Consider the following 20,629-nt stretch of genomic DNA (forward strand, 5'->3'; position numbering starts at 1 on the left):
TTCAAAGTTCATAGTTTATTTGTATTTCCTCATGTCATGAAATGCATATTAAATCTTTTGTCCAATTTTCTATTGGATTGTCTATGTTTTCAATCTGATTAATAGTTCATTACTTGTCCTTTGAAGGACATGTCTTGCAACTGTCTTTTTTCATGTGTAGGTTTTGTGGATACTTGTCCTTTGAAGGACATGTCTTGCAACTGTCTTTTTTCATGTGTAGGTTTTGTCTTTTTACTCTCTTTATTATAGTTTTTGATGAACCAAAGTTCTTAATTTTAAGAAAATTAAAATAGAAAAACTTACCTTGTTCTTTATAGGTAATGCTGTTGATTTAGAGGTCGTAAAGAGAGTCTCTCTTACTATCTTCCCAAAGATTCAGAGTTCTGCCTTGACCTTTTAGGTTTGTAATACTCCTGGATTTGGTTTTTGTGAATAGTGAAGTAGGGTGGTCAGTATTTTTCCTCGTGGACTTTCAGTGGTTTCGGTGCCAGTCACTGTGAAGTCCGTGTGTGGTGCTCCTCGGTTGCATCACTCTGAGTGTCCGCCTGTGTGGGAGTCTGTTTCTGGGCTCTTTACGCCGTTCTGTCAATCCTCTCATTTTTCTCTGCACCCACGTCACGCTGTTTCAATCACTATAGCTTTAAGTCTTGATCCCTGGTAGGTAAGTTCTCCCGGGAATCAGTTGGTCAGAATCAACCAAAAATAACGCAGGATTTGATGGGGATTTCATTTTAATCTTCAGACCAATTTGAGGAGAACAGGTATATTCTCAGTATTTACTCTTCCAGTGCATGCACATGGGAAAATGATTAGCAGTATAGAAAACCATGTTCTCTAGCCAACACAATCGTTATAAATCAGTAATAACAAGAGCCTCCTAAAACACCATACCTTTGGAAATTAAGTAAGTAGTTCTTAATAACTGAAAAGTTAAAGAAAGAATGAATGCTGTCTCCTTTCTTTTATGTAGGTCTTGCTAATGGCTACAAATAAAGTTTTGTTGTTTTCTGTCCAGAGATCTTGCACAGTTTTGTTAGATTTACTAGGCTCTTTTTTTTTTTAATTTTTTTTTTAAGATTTTTATTTATTTATTTATTTTTTTAGAGGGGAAGGAGAGAGGGAGAGAAACATCAATGTATGGTTGCCTTTTGTGCATCCCCTGCTGGTAGTTAGCCTGCAAGGAACCGGTTTGCAACCCAGGCATGTGCCCTGACTGGGAATCGAACCGCGATCATCTGGTTCGCAGGCCCGCGCTCAATCCACTGAGCTATGCCAGCCAGGGCTACTAGGCTCTTTTTTTATGCCTTTGTAAGTAGCATCTTTTTAGACTTTTCATTTTATAACTTTTGCTGGTAAATAGAAATCTGATTGGGTTTTGGATAACAATTTTGTGTTTAGCAGCCGCTTTAAAGTTTCTTTTAATTTGTTATGCAGTAAAATATACATTTAAAAAACTCCATAAAACAGCCCTGGCTGGTGTGGCTCAGTGGATTGAACACCCGCCTGTGAACCAAAAGTTCATCAGTCTGATTCCCAGTCAGGGCACATGCCTGGGTTGCACGCCAGGTCCCTAGTAGGGGTGCACAAGAGGCAGCCACACGTTGATGTTTCTCACTCACAATCTATTTCTCCCTCCCTTCTCTCTCTCTGAAAATAAATAAATAAAATATTTTTAAACTGCATAAAACACATGTATAGTTTCATCAGTTATTCTAAGATGAAAGTCTTTGTAAATATCATTCAAGTAAAGAAATAGAACTTTACCAGCTATTCCATGAAAGTGTACACATGTGCTCTGTCCCAGAGTCAGCCCTTGTTCTCCCTTACAAATAACCACTATCCTGACTTTTCTGCTCATCACTTACATCCCTCTATGGTTTGCAACTCCGGACGCACTATAGACTTACCTGAGACTCAGTCTTAGCGTTCTTCTTTTATTTCACTTTTAAATAGGTGAAAAATTTAAACAGTTACATTGAGATATAATTCACATGCCATAAAGTTCATCATGACGTGTGAGATGTTATGATCTTTATTTATAATTGTGCAACCACCACAATAACCCACTTTAAATTGTTTCCATTACACTCAGAAGTGTCCTGCACCCATTTTCAGTCAATCCCCACCTGTGCCCCTGGACAGGTACACCTTCATCTGCTTTCTTTCTTTATCAATTTTTTCCTTTATCAATTTTTTACATTTCATGTAAATGGAATGATAAAATGTTTAGTCTCCTGCATCTGACTTCTTTCATTTCAAATAATTTTTTGATGTTTTTAATCCTCATCTGAGGATATATTTATTGATTTGGGACAGAGAAACACCGATGTGAGAAAGAGTTCTAGTGCCAAGAAAACAAGTCCCCATAACTTCTGACTGTAAAAACCAGTGGGGATTGTGGCTGAGCGAGACCCAGGTGTTCTTCTTAAAGGGCTTGGACATGAACTTACTCAGATTCACTCCATCTGAGCTCCAGCACTGGGGCAGCAGCTGTAAAGGCACCAGGGACACATGGGAAAAAACGGAATTGTCTTGCATTGGGGTGAGAGGGTGTGGGCAGCTTTCTGCCAGGCAAAAGTGCTGGCAGAGGCCATTGTTGCTTTTCTGACACTTCTGCTGCCTCCTCCCCCGGCACATACACACAAAGCCAACAGGCAGTGCCGTATCCGAGACTCCATTAACCTGGCTCACACGCTTTGCCACATCCTGGGGATTCCCTAAGATCCCATCCCACCCAGCTCACAAGCCCATCCAAGCTGTTTTCAGTGGCTTTCCATACAACTGAAAATCTCTCAAGCAGCATCTGGCCTCTGAGTACCTCCTACCTCTTGCTAAGGGGCCCCAGGCCTGGCACTAGTGGCAGCCTGCCCTGGTTCACAGCTTGGCCTGTTCTGGCCACCTCCAAGCCCAGCACAAGTAGCAGCCATCTGCAAATTACTCTGTACCTCATGCTGGGTGGCCACAGGCAGGGCATAGGTGGTGGCTGACCTTGCACCTCTCAGGAGACCCCAGGTCCAGCACACCCCGTAGACAGTTTCAGACCACACCAGATTACAACCCTACCACCCACACAAGCAGCACACTCAAGGGGGGCACTCAGTGAGCACCAAAGCCCACTGAAGCAAGTCCTGCTCTGTAGGGTCGATGCCTGCACAGCAGCTCCTCTGCTCTAGTTGTAGCTGGTCCTCACAGATAATTGACCTGGGGGTCAGTCCCTCCCAGTGATGCCAACAGCAACTAAGGTGCAACCCCAACAGCTGTGCACATAGCCCACACAGGGGCGCACCTGGAGTGCCCAGCCTGGGTGACTGTGGAGGCTGCGCCACTGGGCCCTACAGGGCACCTACTACATAAGACCACTCTCCCAAGTCTGGGAGGTGTAGCAGCTCTCCCTAACACATAGAAACAAACATAGAGAAGCAGCCAGAATGTGGAGACAAAGAAACAGGTCCAAAATGAAAGAACAGAAGAAATCTCCAGGAAAAGAGCTAAATGAAATGGAGGCAAGGAAACTACCAGATACACAGTTCAAAACAATAGTTATAATGATGCTCAAGTGCCCTGGCTGGTGTAGCTCAGTGCACTGAGTGCTGGCCAACGAACAAAAGGGTCGCTGGCTTGATTCACAGTCAGGGCACAGGCCTGGGCTGCAAGTTGGGTCCCCTGCTGGGGGCGTGCAAGAGGAAACTGATTGGTGTATATCTCACACATTGATGATTCTCTCCCTCCATAAATAAATAAGTAAATAAATACAATCTATTTTTAAAAAAGGATGCCCAGGAACTTAGTGAGAACTTCAACGTCATGAAAAAGAACATAGAAACCGTAAAAAATAACCAGTCAGAAATTAAGGACACATTGACTCTGGCCAGGTTGCTCAGCTGGTTATAGAATAGTCCTTATGTGCCAACTCCAGGGCCCAATGGGTGGGTTCAATTCCTGGTCACGGCACATACAAAAATCAGCCAATAAATGCATAGGTAAGTAGAACAACAAGTTGATGTTTCTCCCCCTCAAATAAATTAAAAAAATTTTTAAAAACAACAAGAAAAGAAATGATGAATATGGAACTGAAATGAAGAATAATTTATAGGGAATCAACAGTAGAGTAGATGATGCTGAGAATCAAATCAGTGATTTGGGACATAAGGAAGCAAAAAACACCCAATCATAACAACAAATAGAAAAAAAATCCAAAAAGAAGATAGTGTAAGGAGCCTCTGGGACAACTTCAAGCATACCAACATTCATCTCGTGGGGATGCCAGAAGGAGAGAGAGAACAAGAAATTGAAAACCTGTTTGAAAAAATAATGACAGAAAACTTTCCTAACCTGCTGAAGGAAATAGACGTATAAGTCTAGGAAGTGCAGAGAACCCCAAACAAGATAGATCCAAAGAGGTCCCTACCAAGACACACTATAATTAAAATACAAAAGGTTAAAAACAAAAAGAGAATCTTAACTGCAGTAAGAGAAAAGTAGTTAGTTACCTACAAGGGAGTTCCCATAAGACTGTCAGATGATTTCTCAAAAGAAACTTTGTGGGCTAGAAGGAAGTGGCAAAAAGTATTCAAAGTGATAAAAAACAAAGATCTACAACCAAGATAACTCTAGCCAGCGAAGCTATCATTTAGAATTGAAGGACAGCTAAAGAGCTTGCCAGACAAGAAAAAAGTAAAGGAGTTAATCACCACCAAACTAGCATTACATGAAATGTTAAAGGGTCTTTTTAAGAAGAAGGAGAAAAATTTAAAATATGAACAATAACATAGCAATAAATACATATCTATCAACAACTGAATCTAAAAATCAAAGTAAATGAACAAGCAGAACAGAAACAGACTGATAGATACAGAGAATATTTTAACAGTTGCCAGATGGGAGGGGTCATGGGAGCATGGATGAAAAGTGGAGGACTTAGAAGTCCAAATTCTGATAGTTACAGAATGGTCACGGGAATGTAAAGTACAGCACAGGAAATATTGTCAGTGATATTCTAATAAATATGTATGGTATCAGATAGGTATGAGATTTATCAGTATGATCACTTAGTAAGTTATAAAATGTCTAATCACTGAGGTTTACACCTGAAACTAATGTAATATTGCATGTCAACTGTAATTGAAAAGTGGAATAAAAGAGAGAGAGAGAGAATCACATCTGAGTCACCAAATGTGTTACCGAATTAGAGTTTTGCTGCTTGGGCTGCATGATGATCACAAGGAAGTTTTATTTACTTGCAGCAAGTAAAGGAGAAGGCTTAGCCATTGCTTATGCACACTGTGTNTCTAATCACTGAGGTTTACACCTGAAACTAATGTAATATTGCATGTCAACTGTAATTGAAAAGTGGAATAAAAGAGAGAGAGAGAGAATCACATCTGAGTCACCAAATGTGTTACCGAATTAGAGTTTTGCTGCTTGGGCTGCATGATGATCACAAGGAAGTTTTATTTACTTGCAGCAAGTAAAGGAGAAGTGCATTGCTTATGCACACTGTGTGGTCAATTACACATTGATATCTTCTTTGCAGTTGGCTACACTTACTAGGGCGACTTCCTGTGATGTTTACCTTGTTTACAGCTGGTCTGAGAAATACTGTGCTACATTTTAACATTTAGCAAGACTGACATTTAGTAACAATAGCCCAGACCAAAGATTTTCAACAGGCATGTGCCCCAAGAGGCACACTGGTGTGCCACAAGAATTTTTAAAGCATGTAATACCTGACTATTTAGTCAGGGGCACTGACCTCTTTTCCCTTAGATTGTCAAATTTTTAAAAATGACAACAGCAAACACAACAATAGCCATCCAGTGTGAATGAATTAAAAGTATACCTATTTTTTAAAGATTTTATTTAGTATTTTTTTAGGGAGGGAGAAAGAGAGGGAGAGAAAAGTCAATGTGTGGTTGTCTCTCATGCGCCCCACCCTAGGGACCTGGCCCGCAACCCAGGAATGTGCCCTGACTGGGAATAGACCCAGCGACCCTTTAGTCCACAGGCTGGCACTCAATCCATTGAGTTACACCAGCCGGGGCAAAAGTATACTTATTTTTGTCAGATTGGCAAAAAATATATTTTGTGTGTGTGCCACAGAATTTTAGTAACTAGTTTATGTGTGCCATTAGATTGAAAAGGTTGAAAATCACTGGCCCGGATCCTTGAGACCCCTGTCCTATCTAACAGAAGGGCCAGTCTTTCTTGCATAGTCTTGTTCTATTCGCTGTAGGACACTTAGCTTAGCTGACACCTGCCCACCAATTGCCAGGAGCTTTGCCAGTCACTGTGACCACCAGAAATGCCCCAAGTAATTCCCAAAGCCTATGGGAAGTATTGTACTATCACCCGTGCAAAACCAACGCGCCCCACACCACACTGTAAGCCACATAATGCCCAGCAACATACCTCTAGAGTGGTTCCTGTCATCTACAAGGAACCCTAACCCAGACACACACGCGCGCACGCACACACAAGAAACTCTTACAAAAGACAAACTAAGACATCAAAGTTCATGATGAAAATTAAGACAAATCGACGCCTACAATCTCCATGAGAAGGAGGCTGAGAACGCCTAGGGCCAAGAATGGGGCTGGGGGCAGAGGGTTGTGATGCCGGGGTTCAGAGGCGAAGGGCTGGGGGCTGGTGCGGGAGGGCGTGCAGGGAGAAGGACCTCCGGGCGCCCACTTCGCGTCCCCACCCCCCTCACCCCCCGCAATGTGCTCGGCTCCCACCAGAAGGCGCCCGCATTCCCGGCGCGTAGCAGGAGCTGAGCCCAGCGGCGCCGCGAGCAGAAGAGCCGGGCGGCGGCGTGAGCCCTCCTGGGCAAGCAAGACAGGGTGCGGGGGAGCCCTGGCTTTGTTCCTGGGGCTGATATCTCAACTTACTTCGCCATCCTGGCAGAAAACGCCCAGAACCACCCCAGCGCCTTTACCTACAAAGCCCAGAGAGTCGGGAGGCGATCAGGGTCGAGCGCTCTGGGGAGGCGGGAGGATCCCGCACGCTCCGAGGCCGACGCGCGGCTCTGGGATCAGGCCGCCTCTAGCCCCATGAGGACCCCCAGGCCGGGGCTGAGAGCCTTGAGCAGCCCGGATCGAAATCTTGCGGCGGCCTCAGCGCGCTAGACAGGTCAGTGTCCAGGCGGGTTTGGAGGGCTCAGCTGGAGGTGGGAGGAGTCGCGCTGGCCGGACTACTGTCCCCCCGCAGCAACTGCCGGAGGCCACTCACCAGGTCACCTCCGCCCGGGGCACCCTGTAGCGTGGGAGTGATTCTGCGTTTTTCATGAGAGCCAAGGTGCGGGGCCACCCTTTGTAGCACCCCCGGGGCCAGGTGACCTTCGGACCGAGCAATTGGGGGGAGGGGGAACTGACTCACGGGCTGGGAGGGGGGTGCGACGGGCTTGGGGACGTCCGCTGCTCTAATAAAGAGACGCTCTTCTACTCATGCGCGGCCGCGTCGAAACCCCCGCAGCCAAAGGTCCCTCGCATCGAGATGCTGGGCCTCGGGTGTGAGAGGAAACTGGGATGCGGGAGAGGGCGAGAAGGAAGGAGGCTGGGAGACACAAGGCCCAGGGAGTGGGGAGTGTACGGGATGGGGCGGGGGCAACGATCGGCTGGGTCAATCCCAGCGCGCACAATGTGTAGAGCGCCCTGGGAAGCGCGGGCGGGGGTACCCAGGGTCTGCCCACGCCTTTCCTCCGCTCCTTTCTCACCCTGCCACACCCTGCCGCCCACCCAGAATGCGGGTGGGCCGCAGGGCCCTCTGTGTGCTGGTTCTGCTGCTCGCCTGCGCCTCGCTGGGGCTCCTCTACGCAAGGACCCGGGACGCGCCGCACCTCCGGGTACCTCTTAATCTGTGGGCGCCCGCGCAGGGCCCCCCCAGGCCAGAGTTGCCCGACCTCGCCCCCGAGCCCCGCTATGCCCACATCCGGGTCAGGATCAAGGAGCAAGTGGTGGGGTAAGTGCCAGGAGTGGTGGCGGCAGTGCGTCACTCCCTGGGGGGCTGGCGGAGGGGGGGGGGGGCTTTGTTTCTTCCACTGCTGAGCTCTGGTGCCTGGGTTTCTCTGCTGGTTGTGGGAGTGAAGTGGGAGGTGGAAGGGGCTACTGAGTCTTCGGTTGGGGCGAAATCTTCCCTCTCCGAACAATGTCATGGTGATGGGAAAGAGAGGGTGTCCATGTCCGGGGTTGGCCCTGAAACACTTTCTGATGTCTTGGTGGTGTCCACGTGAAAGGAGAGCCCAGATGCGGCCCGAATGGTGGGTGGGCGGGCAGCCCCGAAATCCTAGCTGTCTGGCCCTGTTCTGCATTTCTGTGAAATCCCGATTTGGGGAATAGGTCGTGGTGTTCGTGGGCCCTCCTCCTGGGGACTCTAAAGAGCAGTGTTTAGGGGAACAGACACGGGGTGGGCAGGGCCGAAGGGGCAAGGTGTGGGGCGCTGAGTGAGTGTTTTGTGGGGTGGACAGAGCTGTGTGGTTGGGCCCTGATGACCCTTCCTCCCCGCTCCAGGCTGCTGTCTGGAAACAACTGCAGCTGTGAGTCCAGTGCGAGGGGTCTTCGCCTCCCCTTCCAGAGGCAGGTCCAAGCCATTGACTTCACCAAGGCCTTTGACCCTGAGGAGCTGAAGGCTGCCTCTGCCGTGAGGGAGCAGGAGTTCCAGGCCTTCCTTTCAAGGTGCCAGCGCAAAAGGAGAGCATGACCCTGCAGCAGCAGAGCGCAAGGCTGGGGGGGGGGGGGTGCTACAGGAGGGAGAGCCCCACCCGCACTGATTCTGCCTCTGCCTCTGTTCTCCCCTCCTCCACTGTCAGGAGCCAGTCTGCTGCCGACCAGCTGCTCATCGCTCCTGCCAACTGCCCCCTCCAATACCCCGTGCAGGGTGTGGAGGTGCAGCCCCTCAGGAGCATCTTGGTGCCAGGTGGGGAAGAAAGGGCCCAGGGGATGACCTAAGCCACTGTGGGAGTGACAGAGCCCAAGGTGGGGTGGGGAAGAATTAGGGAAGTTTGGAATGGGAGCCAGGACATCTGATGAGAGAGGGCTTAAGGTCTGAAGGGGCTGAAGAGGTGGGAGATGGGGGCAGAAGGGATTCTTGGGTTGTCAGGAATTGCAGAAGACTGTGCCCAGAGAGGTTTGGAGACAAGAATCTATTGTTTGCAGACTAACCGGAGGTTACGTGGATTTGCTAAGGCAGACCATATAAGAGCTTCTGCTTGGATGGGAAGGAGTTAAAAATGTGTTACTCTAGGCTACTTCCCACACTGTGACCAGCTGCCCAACAACTGTGATGGGGGAGAGGTTCTGTGTTGTGTGTGGTGAAAGAGGGAAGAAGTTATCAAAGCTGTCTGTGATTTTCACCCTCCTCCTTCCTCCCAGGGCTGAGCCTGCAGGCTGCTTCTGGTCAGGAGATATACCAGGTAAGAAGAAACAGGAGGGCAGGGAAGCCCAGTGGGCAGGATGCTGGGAGGGAAATATGGCTGCCAAGGAGGGATGGAGGATTCAAGGAGGATTCAAGGAGTCAAAAGGTAGGTCTGTGGCTAATGCCACATTGTCCAATACCCTCTTCCAGGTGAACCTGAGTGCCTCCTTGGGCACCTGGGACGTGGCAGGGGAAGTGACTGGAGTGACTCTCACAGGAGAGGGGCAACAAAATCTCATCCTCACCAGCCCAGGGCTGGACCAACTCAATCGGCAGCTGCAACTGGTTACTTATAGCAGCCAAAGCTACCAGGCAAACACAGCAGACACAGGTGCGAGGAGCTGGGTGCAGGTAGGGGCAGCCTAGGTGAACAGACGGAACTCAGAGAGGCTGGAGTGGGCAAATGGCAGAGGGTGTGGGAGACACTGGGCAATGGCCAGAGCTGCCCAGCCACACAATGGGCATTTCAGCTAGGCCAGCAGGGCCAGGGAGGGAGAGAAGAGGCCTTTGTTCATCTGGGGCCAGAGTAGGCCAGAGGGAAATCTGAGCCTTGGATGTGTTCCCTCTTCAGGCCAACCATGGGGGCCCCAGGAAGTGACATGACCCAGGAGCCAGAAGACTCAAGCTCTATTCCCAGCCCACCACTTCCTACAGGGCAAAAGGCTTTATCTCCCAAAGCTTGAACTTCTAGCAAATGAGACCTAACACAAATGAGTCCTCTTGCTTCTCCCCCATGGCTTGCTACACCAAACCTGCTCCCACTTTGGGACTTTGCACTTGCTGTTCCCTCTGCCTAGAATGCTCTTCCCCCAGATTTTCGTATGGCTGGATCCTTCTTGTCTTTTGGATCTCAGCTCAAATGTCTTCTCTTCGCTATCGCATTACTTGTCTTATTTTCCATTCAATACTTAACAGTATATGAACTTTTTAAATTCACTTAACCCAGAACCAGGCTGACTAGGTTCCTAGTCCAGCTTTGTTGGTTAATAATTGTCTAAATGTGGCAAATTACTTCATTTCTCTGTGCCTTCTCCTTCTGTAGTAGGACTCTACTTACTAAGGCTATTGGGAGGATTAAATAAGTCCATATGTTTAAGGTGATTTACAAGGCGCCTGGCCCATAGTAAGTGCTCAGTAAAGGTTAGCTTCAATTAAATGTTTTCTTGCCTTTCTCCCACCCACTAGAACGTAAGTTCCATGGGGGTAAGAACATTGTATTCTTGTCCTCCAGGGCCTAGAAAGGGGATACACAGAATAAGCACTTAAATATTTATTTACTGAAAAGAGAATGTTGTTCCAGCCTTAAGGTGCACATCTCATGCCCTTTCTTCCCAGTCCGGTTCTCCACCGAGGGACATGAAGCGGCCTTCACCATCCGTATAAGGCACCCCCCCAACCCTCGGCTGTACCCGCCTGGGTCTCTACCTCAGGGAGGTGAGGCTGGTGCACGCAGGGACATGCATGGAGCCCTGGTGGGGAGCAAGTTGGGAGAAGCCTGCATGGGAAAGATGCCTTTTTGCTCCTCACTATCCACTCTCCTTGTCTGCGCCCAACCCTGCCCCTCACTCCCAGCCCAGTACAACATTAGCGCTCTGGTCACCATTGCCACTAAGACCTTCCTTCGTTATAATCGGCTGCGGGCACTCATCGCCAGCATCCGCCGCTTCTACCCGACGGTCACTGTGGTCATCGCCGATGACAGCGACAAGCCAGAGATCATTAACGGTCCCCACATCGAGCACTATCTCATGCCTTTTGGCAAGGTGCGCAGCGTGCAAGGCTGAACCACACACCCGAGGGCACCGGTAGGGGGGGCGCGCGCTCAGTCTGCTGTCTCCGGAGTGGTAACAGGGTTATCCGCTTCGAAATCACCGGGGTGCCTGTTAACCCAGAGGCTTCCCGGAAGGAATGTAAGCTCTGTGAAAGCAGGAATCGTGTCTATCTTATTACGGCTGCATTCTTAAAATGGTTCTTAGCACCTAATGGGTGCGTGATAAATAGTTGAATGAATGCCCGCAGGAATTCAATGCATTCCAAGACTCTCCCCCCAAACACAGACTCAGAACCTGTGACAGTGGGAAACTGCATTTTTTAACCTAGCTCCCCATTTAAAAGAATTCGAAGTTTGGAGAGGGATACAGGCTGTTGAGAGGGGTCCAGAGGGAAATGAAAAGGTGGCAGGGGAGGCTATGTCCTACCCCAGCAGCTTCACCAACCACACATACCCCTAACCAGGGCTGGTTCGCAGGCCGGAACCTGGCTGTGTCCCAAGTGACCACCAAGTACGTGCTGTGGGTGGACGACGACTTCATATTCACTGCGCGGACGCGGCTGGAGAGGCTTGTAGACGTGCTGGAGCGGACGCCGCTGGACCTGGTAAGGGCAGGGCCGCGAGGTGGGTCGTGGGAGACAGAGGGCCTCCAGGGGGTTAAGACCACGTGTGAGGAGAGGAGTCGAGAGCAACCCACCCCGAGACAAGAGAGGATGAAGAAGACGGGCCTAGGACCTACCTGGGTCCTGAGGGGTAGAGTGTCGCAGGACGGGGCAGGGTAACGGCCCGGGAGCAGAGGGAGCGCAGACTTACCCCCTTCCAGTCTCCGCCCTTTCTCGAGCCACCCTCCCGCTCTCGGCAGGTGGGGGGCGCGGTTCGCGAGATCTCCGGCTTCGCCACCACCTACCGGCAGCTACTGACTGTGGAGCCCGGCGCTCCCGGCCACGGGAACTGCCTCCGGCAAAGGCGCGGCTTCCACCACAAGCTCCTAGGCTTCCCAGGCTGCGTGGTCACTGACGGCGTGGTCAACTTCTTCCTCGCGCGCACAGACAAAGTGCGCGAGGTCGGCTTCGACCCTCGCCTCAGCCGCGTGGCGCACCTGGGTGAGTGGGGCCTCCTTCCGGCAGGGTCCCAGTGGGCGGTAGGCGAGGCTCCACGCAAGGCGCCCAGGGCACCGGCTACTTCTTCCCGCCAGTGCCTTCGGAGCCCACGGCTGCCACTCGGGGCCCCTAGAACCGTCCTATGATTTACCAAGACCTGCACCAGGGCAAGAGACTGAGCTCCCACTTCCAGCCTGCTCGCCTGCCAGGGTTGTCCAACCTGTGGCCGGCCAGCCGCATGCAGCCCCCTCCAGCTATGAATGCGGCCCAACACACAGTCGTAAATCTACCGAACACATTATGACATTTTGTGTGTGTGTGATTATGTGTCCGACACCCCACCTTCACACCCAGCACAGCTGCTGGGTCCACCTTGAACTTCCCTACCACTGTCATGTCACCTCTGCCCCAGGCCAAGCCCCTTCCGCCGGTGCTTAGAAATGGAGTCTTTGCATGCTCGCCCTCTGTATTCCAAATCGGTTTCCCCAGAGGGTTGGCCTGCACCCTCAAAGCCCTTCACTGTGTGCTCCCCTTCTCCCCACCCCCAGAATTCTTCCTGGACGGACTTGGCTCCCTCCAGGTGGGCTCCTGCTCAGATGTCATTGTGGATCATGCATCCAAGCTGAAGCTGCCCTGGACAGCAAGGGACACTGGGACAGAGACTTACGCCCGGTACCGTTACCCGGGATCACTGGACGAAAGTCAGGTGGCCAAACACCGCCTGCTTTTCTTCAAACACCGGCTGCAGTGCATGACGACGGAGTGACGGCCACTCAGGGCCTTCCGACTATCTGGCCCAGCTGGCTTCCTTGTCCCTGACAGGAATTTCTAGCAAACCCCACCACCCAGTGACCACTCCACTAACTGTCCCCGATACCCTTCTGGAGCTGATCCCAAATAGGGGCTTGTCTTGGTGACACTCCTCCTTTCTGTGAGTGCCCAGAGGCATGACGGAGCCATAACTCACCCCACAGCCAGTGCCAAGTCCTCCCCCCACCCCTTCTCAGGGAGGTCGGGGGTTGCTTTCCAAGTGCCAAAGAGCCCAAAGGACTCTAAGAACCTAAAGTGGAAACACTCATCTCCCCCAACATGTATTCCCTGGGCTGTGCCCCCTCCCCACCTCTGGATCCAGGACTGTGCACTGGCTGCAGCCCCACCCCCACGGAGGGAACTAATGCCTGGAGCTGTGGTGAGGGCTAGTGAACACACAGGTGAAAACCATTTGGGGTTGTGTCTCTGCGGTGCTGTGGGCGTGGAAGAAGGGGTGCGGGGGCCTGGATGCAGACACCCAGACTCACTTCATGAATCCCAGAGGCTCTCAGCCTCATTTTATTAATTACATTAAGCAAGGGGGCTCGGGCAAGGCCCTCCTCACACACACGTTGTTGGGCCCTCCACACTCCAAGTAACTGGGTCAGACCCATACCGTGCATGTCTTCGGACCAACGAGCTCCTGGAAAAGGGGGGGGGGGACATTTCAGAAATAGATTAAGTACCACTCACTTACTTCCTCATCCAGGATCAGGCAGTCCTCTGAGGGGCACACTACTGCCTTCGGAATCTTTAGTTCCTCATTCTTCACCCATAGCTAGCGCCATTCTCTGTGGCTGAGACTGGATAAATTAACTCATCATTTCTTCCCCCCACCTTACTCCTCAGCCCCCTTCCCAAATCACTCTGCGGCACCCTCAGCCACGGACTCACACCCCACTTGCTACATCCCAGCCCCTCCTTGCTTCCATTCTCATTGCTCCTGCCCCCTCACCAGTCTCTCCAGGGCATGAGCAGCTGCATCCTGGACACTCACAAACAGCTGCTCTGGGGTCACTCTGTCCAGGAGTCCTGCCTGGGTCAGTGTCCCCAGCACTGAGGCTGTGTGGAAAGGGGGTCAGGCTCTCAGGTTCTAAGCCCACCCTGTCCTCTTCCCTCCTGGAAGTGTCCAGTCATTTCCCCAGTCTCTCGGTCCCTCCACACGCCACACCTCTCACCATGACACTGAGCCAGGAGGAGGTGGATCCCAGCATCTCGGCATCTGCTGGCCAGCTGCGGAGGTGGGGCAGTGAGTTAAAGCCTACATCAGGTACTATGCGTGGGCTGATAAAGGGAGTTCCTCCTCAACCTACCCCCTCGCTCACCTGTACCACTTCTCTGGCCCCAGCAGCATCTGCAAAGGTGATACCACCACAGTCTAGGACCACCACCCGGACAGACTCAGCAACTAGGATGGGAGAAGGCAAGAGTGCCCAGATGCTTCCATGGGTCATGCCCAAATCTCCCCCCTTGGCATCCCATCTCACCTGCTTCAGGTGGGCCATCTGTCTTTGGAGTCTCCTGTGGGTAGGAAGGGCCATCACATGTGAGGCACAAGCATGAACATGCGCACCTCGAACACAATAATCCCCCTTAAAAACCTTCCTGCCTCCCACTCACAGAGACGCCACACTCCCCTCTGACCCTCACCTTGCCTCTTCCAAGCCCCAGATGCCACTCCAGGGTTCGGCGAAACTGCCCACGCGTCCCAAAGTAGAGAGGTGTTGGATAGCTTAGGATGCAGAGCCCTGGCACCTGGAGGAGCTAAGGGGTCAGAGGGTCAGAGAAGCATCCAGGTCTAACCTTCCCTTTCTTCCCTGGCTGTAGCCCACCTACCTTGGGGCTCTCTTTGAGTGGACGGTAGAGCTCTGTCCCCTCAGCCAGTCCAAGTGCCACACACTGCACCCTTGACAGGAAGCTGGGGTCAGATTCCCAGCCCGGTCACCCCAAGTGCTCCTTCATCTTCCCTCCCCTCATCTCCGCTCTCCTCATCTCTACTCCCACCTCTGGGTGCGGCAGACCACAGTCATCATGGAGAAGACCACACCTATGGCCAGGCCCAGGTCCACACTCAGGGTCACTACAGCCAGCCATGTGACCATCCACACAGCCTGCCGGACACAGATGGGAGTGAAATGCCCCGAAGAAATACGAGGCCATCACTGCTACGGGAAAGGAGCCAGGGGCAGTGACTGCCTGGGCAAGTGATGGGGAGGGCTGGCTCAGGAGGAGGTAGGAAGAAAGACATAAGGAAGGGGCAGGACTGACCCAGCAGTGGACATGCACAAGGTGTAATGGTGTGTGTTACATCTCCTGGGCACCTTGCGTCTCCTGGGGAGTCACAAAGGTTCAGGTCTGAAAGGGATCAACACCCGCCCCCAACCTTGTCTTGTAGGAAAGGGGTTAGTAAGAGGTATTCGGGTTGGAGACAGGTGGATTGCAGAATTTAGGATCATGACACTTAGGCTTTGGTCCAGGACAGAGGCTGAGGATGCTGGGAGAACAGGAGGGAGCAATCTGGGTTAATGTTGCCGCTTCTCACAAAATCCACGCGGCTGATGTGCCATAGTTGTGGAAGTTCCTGCATCTGGAAGAACATCTGGCGCATGCTGGAGATGTTGATGCAGGCCAGGACAGCCTTGGGACAGAGGACACAAATAGCCACCCCAATATCCTGGAATAGAGCCACCCTTCCCGGCCACCCCCACACTTCCTCTGTGCCTCACCTTGGGCAGATAGTAGAAGAAGGGTCCCAGCCACAGCAGCACCGATAGGACGATGACGCAGGAGAAGAGGCCTGCCAGCTGGAGGGAAGGACGGTGGAAGCAAAGAAGGAAGGAAACGCACCCACCTTTGTGTGAGAGGTGGTCTCCCTCTCCATGGCCTCATCTTCCTTGGAAACCTCTCTCCCCCTAAATCCCCTGCCACACAAACATTCCTCTCTCTTCAATGGGCTTCTTGATATTCTGCCATTCACACCTTCCCTTCCCTTTCCCACAATTAAATGCCTCACTCACTAGCCTCCTCTAGATGTAGTCAACTTCTCTATTTCTAAAGCCACTTAAAAATCACTTAAGAGCCTCCATCTTAAAAGCCACTGTGGGAATTACCCGAAAAACAGGCTAACCACATGCTTATGCATCAACAAAGTAACTGAAACCAAAAATATCAAAATACTAGGGGGGACTTTGATAGGTGATATATCTTTTTAAAAGAAAAGGTCCTTATGAAAAAGATTGGAATTTTGTCTCTTAAATTTATTTTACAGTTTAGTGTTGTTTTTACTTTGAATTACAACCGGGGCACTGTAAACTGTCTTGGTGCTTCCAGTCTGCAAGGGTCTTAATGGAACTTGGTTCTCTTCTTTCTCTCCCATCTAGATAATCCCATCCCCTCCCTCAGTCTCCCTCAGAGTCTGGCCTCCTCTGTGTTGGTAGCTCCCACCTGTTTCTCTACCACCGCCACCACTGGAACCTGGATGTCCCCCCCTTCCTTCTGTGGACACACCCAGGGACGCACTCTTACCTGTGTGTTCCCACCAGCATCCACCAGTAGGCTGGTGGTGGCCAGCGTGGCCGAGTTGGGAAAGCAAGAGAAGAGGGAGGAGATGAGGTTGGAGGCACCATGCGCCAAGAGCTCCTGGGGGTACAGTGAGATGAAGAGAGAAGCAAAGCCATGGGGGATACCATTCGGGGGTTGTCTCCTGAATGAGGTTGGAGTCCCCAGCTGGCGTCACACCTGGTTGGCGTCAATAGTGTAGCTATGTTTGTCTGCATAGATGGAGGCCAGGGAGGCAGACACAGCAAAAGTAACCAGTGCGATGGGCAGTGAATCGTCCAGAACCCTGGGTAGCTCGGCCAGGTTGGGGAAGAGAGGTTGGGGAAATCTGGAGAGACAGGGATCCATGGTAAGAATGTGCTGGGTATAAGAAGGATTATAGGAAAAAATGGAGAAAAAAGGATGGAGCAGGACAAGAGGAGGTGTCAGGTGGGAGAGGTGTGAGAAGAGAAAGCTTGTGTCGATTCACCCTCTCTCTTACCCTCCAGGCAGCAGCCCCACTATCTGGACGTTGTATCTCTCGTCCAGGGAAGAGGCGAAGCAGAGCACGGAGGCCAGAAGCACCTGGGGAAGACAGCATGAGAGGAAATGGGTCCACTGGCAGAGGCTAGTAGGGCTCCTCAGTGTGAGAGAGGATCGAAATACAGGATTAGGTGGTTGCAGGAGCCTAGCAACTGGGGGAGCTGGGATGCGTTTGGGGTGGGTGCTTGACAACTGGTTTAGAGTGAAGGAGAGTGGGGATGAAAAGAGGAATGACACCTCCCTGAGGCTATGGAGAGAGATGGATGGGAGGAGAAGGTGGGAAGGAGGGAGGGATGTGGGTATCAGGAGGCAAAATAGAGCCATTCCAAGTAGGGAAGCTTGGCCATGGCTGGGGATATATAGGGTATCTGTGGAGACGTGGAACGTTTATTTCCTGGGGAGAGAGATTGTAGGAGGAGGTGGAAAGGAAAATAAACTGAATTACAGTGAAAGATCAGGTAAAAAGAGAGAAGGAAGTGGATGTGCGGTGCCCAGCGACACCGCACGGGTGCGCTGTGAGGAGGAAGAAGGCGTTCTGAGAGCTGCAGAGGAGGCTCCACGAGAGAAGTGGAAATGAGTGTGTGAGGGATGCCGGAGGGGTCCAAGTATTCTCGGAAGAGTAGGCCTCTTTCTTTTCTTTCCGAGAATAATTTTGCTGTGTATAATGCGCACTCTTTGCCCAAGCCTTTTAGGGCAAAATAAGTATGCGCGTTGTACATGAGTATAGTGAGTACATACCATAGGTATAATAATGTGGATGCGCATTATACAGGGCAAAATACGGGGTACCTGCTAAGCAGGGCCTCTCGGCTGTGACCTCTCTCTATTCCGCTAGGGGGCGATGACGGCCAGTTCCTACGGGATAAGCAAGGTCTGCGAGGCGCAGGGAGCGGGCTCGCAGGAGCCACCCTCACCATGACGACTTCCCCTGGGATCGGGGTGGGTAGCTTGTCTCGGAACCTCACGTTCAATTCCTTGACCGGCACGAGCAGCGCCAGGCTGAGTGCGGAGATGGTCAGTTCAGCCGGATTGCTCTGGGGCAGCGCGGTCAGCACAGCGGCCAGCGTCTGCGGGCGGGGCCGGTGAGCAGAGGGCCCGGGGCCGGGGCGACTGTCCCCAGCGCGGACCTAGCAGATGCAGGCAAGACCTTCTCTCCCTCCTCCACGGCGACCCTCATTCAGGCTCCTGGTTCTCACCTCCTTTCCTCTGCCCCCGCCCCCACTATCCCTTCCTTTTGGGGTTGCCCTCTTCCCTGGCCTGCTGTTCTCCACTCCCACCTTAAAGAGAGCGAAGCAGCCGATCTGGCGCGGGAGGGGCAACCCCAAAAGGCTCGGCAGTTGGGACACGAGCACGTGCAGCGCGGCCCCGCTGGTCAGCGCTTTGACCACGGGCTCTGACAGAAAGGTGGACAGGACGCCGAGCTGCAGCGCGAACATCCCCAGCTGCCGGGAAGAAGACCCGCAGTCACCACCGGAGGGGGCAGACCGGTGGCAGCACAGTGCGCCGGCTTCTTCACGCACTTCACAGGCCGAGACCTGCGAGGGGCGGGCGCATCCCGCCCTCTCCTCTGGCCCGATTCCCCCGGGCGCCCAGCGGGGACCCCCCCAGGATCCTCCCTCACCATCAACGCCCCGCTCCCGAAGGCCAAGGCCGCAGCTGCCTCGACTCGCTGGGCGTCCAGCTGTTCCCTCTGGGTTACGCTCAAGTTTCCCCCGAGGGGTTCGGGCACTAGCTGCTCCACGGCCGAGCCGGTCATGAGGCTGAGCACGGCGAACGTTCCTAGGACCCGGGCGCAAACGTAGAAATTACCAGTTGTGCTGTCTGGGGCACAGCGACAGCCCAGGCTGGGCGCTTGCTGCGTGTGTGGGCATCCGACCGCGCTCCTGCAGAAGGCAGGGCTCAGCGGGTGCAGGAGCCGGCGCCTGGGGCGAGGGAGGTTAGCAGGCGGCGCCAACCGGCGAAAACAGGCCCCAGACTGAATCTCTGCCTCTTCCTGCGGCCGCCCCGTGGACTGCGTGCCCCCTTTGGGTGACTGCGCATCTCTTCTCCCCTCTTCCAAGGCCCAGAAATTTTAACCAAATTCCACGGGGAGAAAAAGTCCGAGTAAACTGCCACCTCTTCGCACCCCAACGAGCGTTGCGTGGGTCGGAAGGTCAGGTGGGGGAGTGGTGGTGAGCTGGGGGGCTTACAAGAACAGGAGCCTCAAATCCCTGTCCATTTTCACCCCACAGGAAAGGATAGATGTCACTGGGTCACTCACCTGTGGACAGGTGTCTTCCAGTGCCCAACAAGGTGTAGATAAGGACGGGAAAGAAAGACGTGTAGAGGCCGAACACCGGGGGCACGGAGGCCAAGAGGGCGAAAGCCATGCCTGGAGGGAAGTGGGGTGAAAGTTCTGTTGCGGTGGAGGCATGGAGGGCGCCCGCTTCCGGACGCTGACCCCTTCCCACACTCTCAGAGGCTGGCGAGGAGACGCTGAACCTCGTCTGTGGAGGGAACCGAGGGGTTAACGGGCCTGGTAGGAGTTCGCTGGGTGGTCAGGGGCATAAATCCGTGTCCGGCTGAGTGCTGGGGGGTAGGGGTTGTGCCTCTCTCCAGTTCGCTGAGCCGGAAAGTGTCCAGATTTCTCGCAGGATTGCGCAGATGAGGGGAGCTGGGGGTGGGGATCTGATAGAGCTCCACAGTCCTTACCCAGAAGTCGGCCTCCGGTCTCCGAACTCCAACCACACAAACTTACCACCTCGCTCCCAGGGTCCCAAGCTCCCTCGCTTCCCCGAAGCCCTCTCGAGCTTGCGGCCCTGACAGGCTGGTGTGGCGGCCGCTCACCCTGGGGCACGTGCACGATGCCCACAGTCACTCCAGCCACCGCATCCCCAAGCAGCCAGGCCCTCCAACGGTAGTGGGGCAGCCAGCGCAGCGGGGGCAGCCGCGCCAGCAATAGGCGCCACGCCCCCGGTCCGGAACAGGCGCGGGCCCGCTGCTTCCACAGTCCGAACAGCCGGGACCAGCGGGGCTCCGCCAGTAGCTCCCTCTCCTGCTCTGCGCCCCCGAAGAGCTGCTGGAACCGGGCCTCGGTGAGAGGTTCCCTGAGCTTGGCACCCAGAGGGGACTTAAGGTCAGAGGCCTCTCCTGGCCTTGAGCATGTCCTGGCGCTCAGTAGCCCACTCATTTTGCTCTTAACCTCCAACTACGCCCAGGCTTAAATACTCCTCCACCCGCTAGCCCCGGGTCCCGCCTCTCTGAAGCAGGGTCCAAGCCGGCCCCGGAGCGCGCCCTCTGTTGGGGGCCCTCTACAAGCAGGACAGTGCTGCTTGAGGAGGGGGCGTCTCAGGCGTCTCCTCAGACATCCTAGGCGAGATCTCACGCTCTGGAGCCTGCTATGGGGGTGGCTGTGGAAAGGTTTAGGGACCAGAGAGACAGCCCGAAAGGCAAGCGAACCCTCCACACCCAACCCCGACTA

At 52.9% G+C, this 20,629-nt stretch overlaps 2 protein-coding genes across 8 annotated transcripts; one reads left to right on the top strand and one right to left on the bottom strand.

The window, feature by feature from the left end:
- The first annotated feature begins 6,725 nt into the window (after positions 1–6,725).
- Positions 6,726–13,500, top strand: B4GALNT1 (beta-1,4-N-acetyl-galactosaminyltransferase 1). 4 transcript variants are annotated; one of them, XM_037030202.1, is made up of 11 exons: positions 7,155–7,293; positions 7,738–7,956; positions 8,505–8,669; positions 8,804–8,910; positions 9,366–9,406; positions 9,559–9,739; positions 10,744–10,842; positions 10,981–11,171; positions 11,644–11,784; positions 12,042–12,282; positions 12,828–13,500. In XM_037030202.1, the coding sequence occupies exons 2-11, from the start codon at positions 7,739–7,741 to the stop codon at positions 13,043–13,045; spliced, it is 1,602 nt and encodes a 533-aa protein (XP_036886097.1). In that variant the 5' UTR covers positions 7,155–7,293; position 7,738; the 3' UTR covers positions 13,046–13,500. The 4 variants fall into 4 exon arrangements, with proteins under 4 accessions (XP_036886095.1, XP_036886096.1, XP_036886094.1 ...); XM_037030200.1 differs by lacking the exon at positions 7,155–7,293 and adding an exon at positions 6,726–7,128 and having other exon boundaries at positions 10,744–11,171; XM_037030201.1 differs by having other exon boundaries at positions 7,154–7,329; positions 10,744–11,171.
- Positions 13,405–20,338, bottom strand: LOC118975961 (solute carrier family 26 member 10-like). 4 transcript variants are annotated; one of them, XM_037030195.1, is made up of 18 exons: positions 19,996–20,338; positions 19,430–19,540; positions 18,791–18,948; positions 18,447–18,611; positions 18,084–18,236; positions 17,129–17,211; positions 16,828–16,975; positions 16,615–16,728; positions 15,816–15,893; positions 15,632–15,727; positions 15,094–15,200; positions 14,926–14,995; positions 14,740–14,853; positions 14,577–14,610; positions 14,415–14,497; positions 14,261–14,322; positions 14,045–14,151; positions 13,405–13,732 (listed from the first exon to the last, which is right to left on the bottom strand). In XM_037030195.1, exons 1-18 carry the CDS (start codon positions 20,336–20,338, stop codon positions 13,476–13,478), a joined length of 2,283 nt encoding a protein of 760 aa, XP_036886090.1. In that variant the 3' UTR covers positions 13,405–13,475. The 4 variants fall into 4 exon arrangements, with proteins under 4 accessions (XP_036886090.1, XP_036886092.1, XP_036886091.1 ...); XM_037030197.1 differs by having other exon boundaries at positions 13,605–13,732; positions 14,087–14,151; positions 14,268–14,322; XM_037030196.1 differs by having other exon boundaries at positions 13,605–13,732; positions 14,268–14,322.
- Positions 20,339–20,629: the final 291 nt, after the last annotated feature.

Source organism: Sturnira hondurensis, unplaced genomic scaffold (assembly GCF_014824575.4).
Source record: "Sturnira hondurensis isolate 20B ecotype Veracruz unplaced genomic scaffold, ASM1482457v3 Scaffold0020601, whole genome shotgun sequence".
Classification (NCBI taxonomy): Eukaryota; Metazoa; Chordata; class Mammalia; order Chiroptera; family Phyllostomidae; genus Sturnira; species Sturnira hondurensis.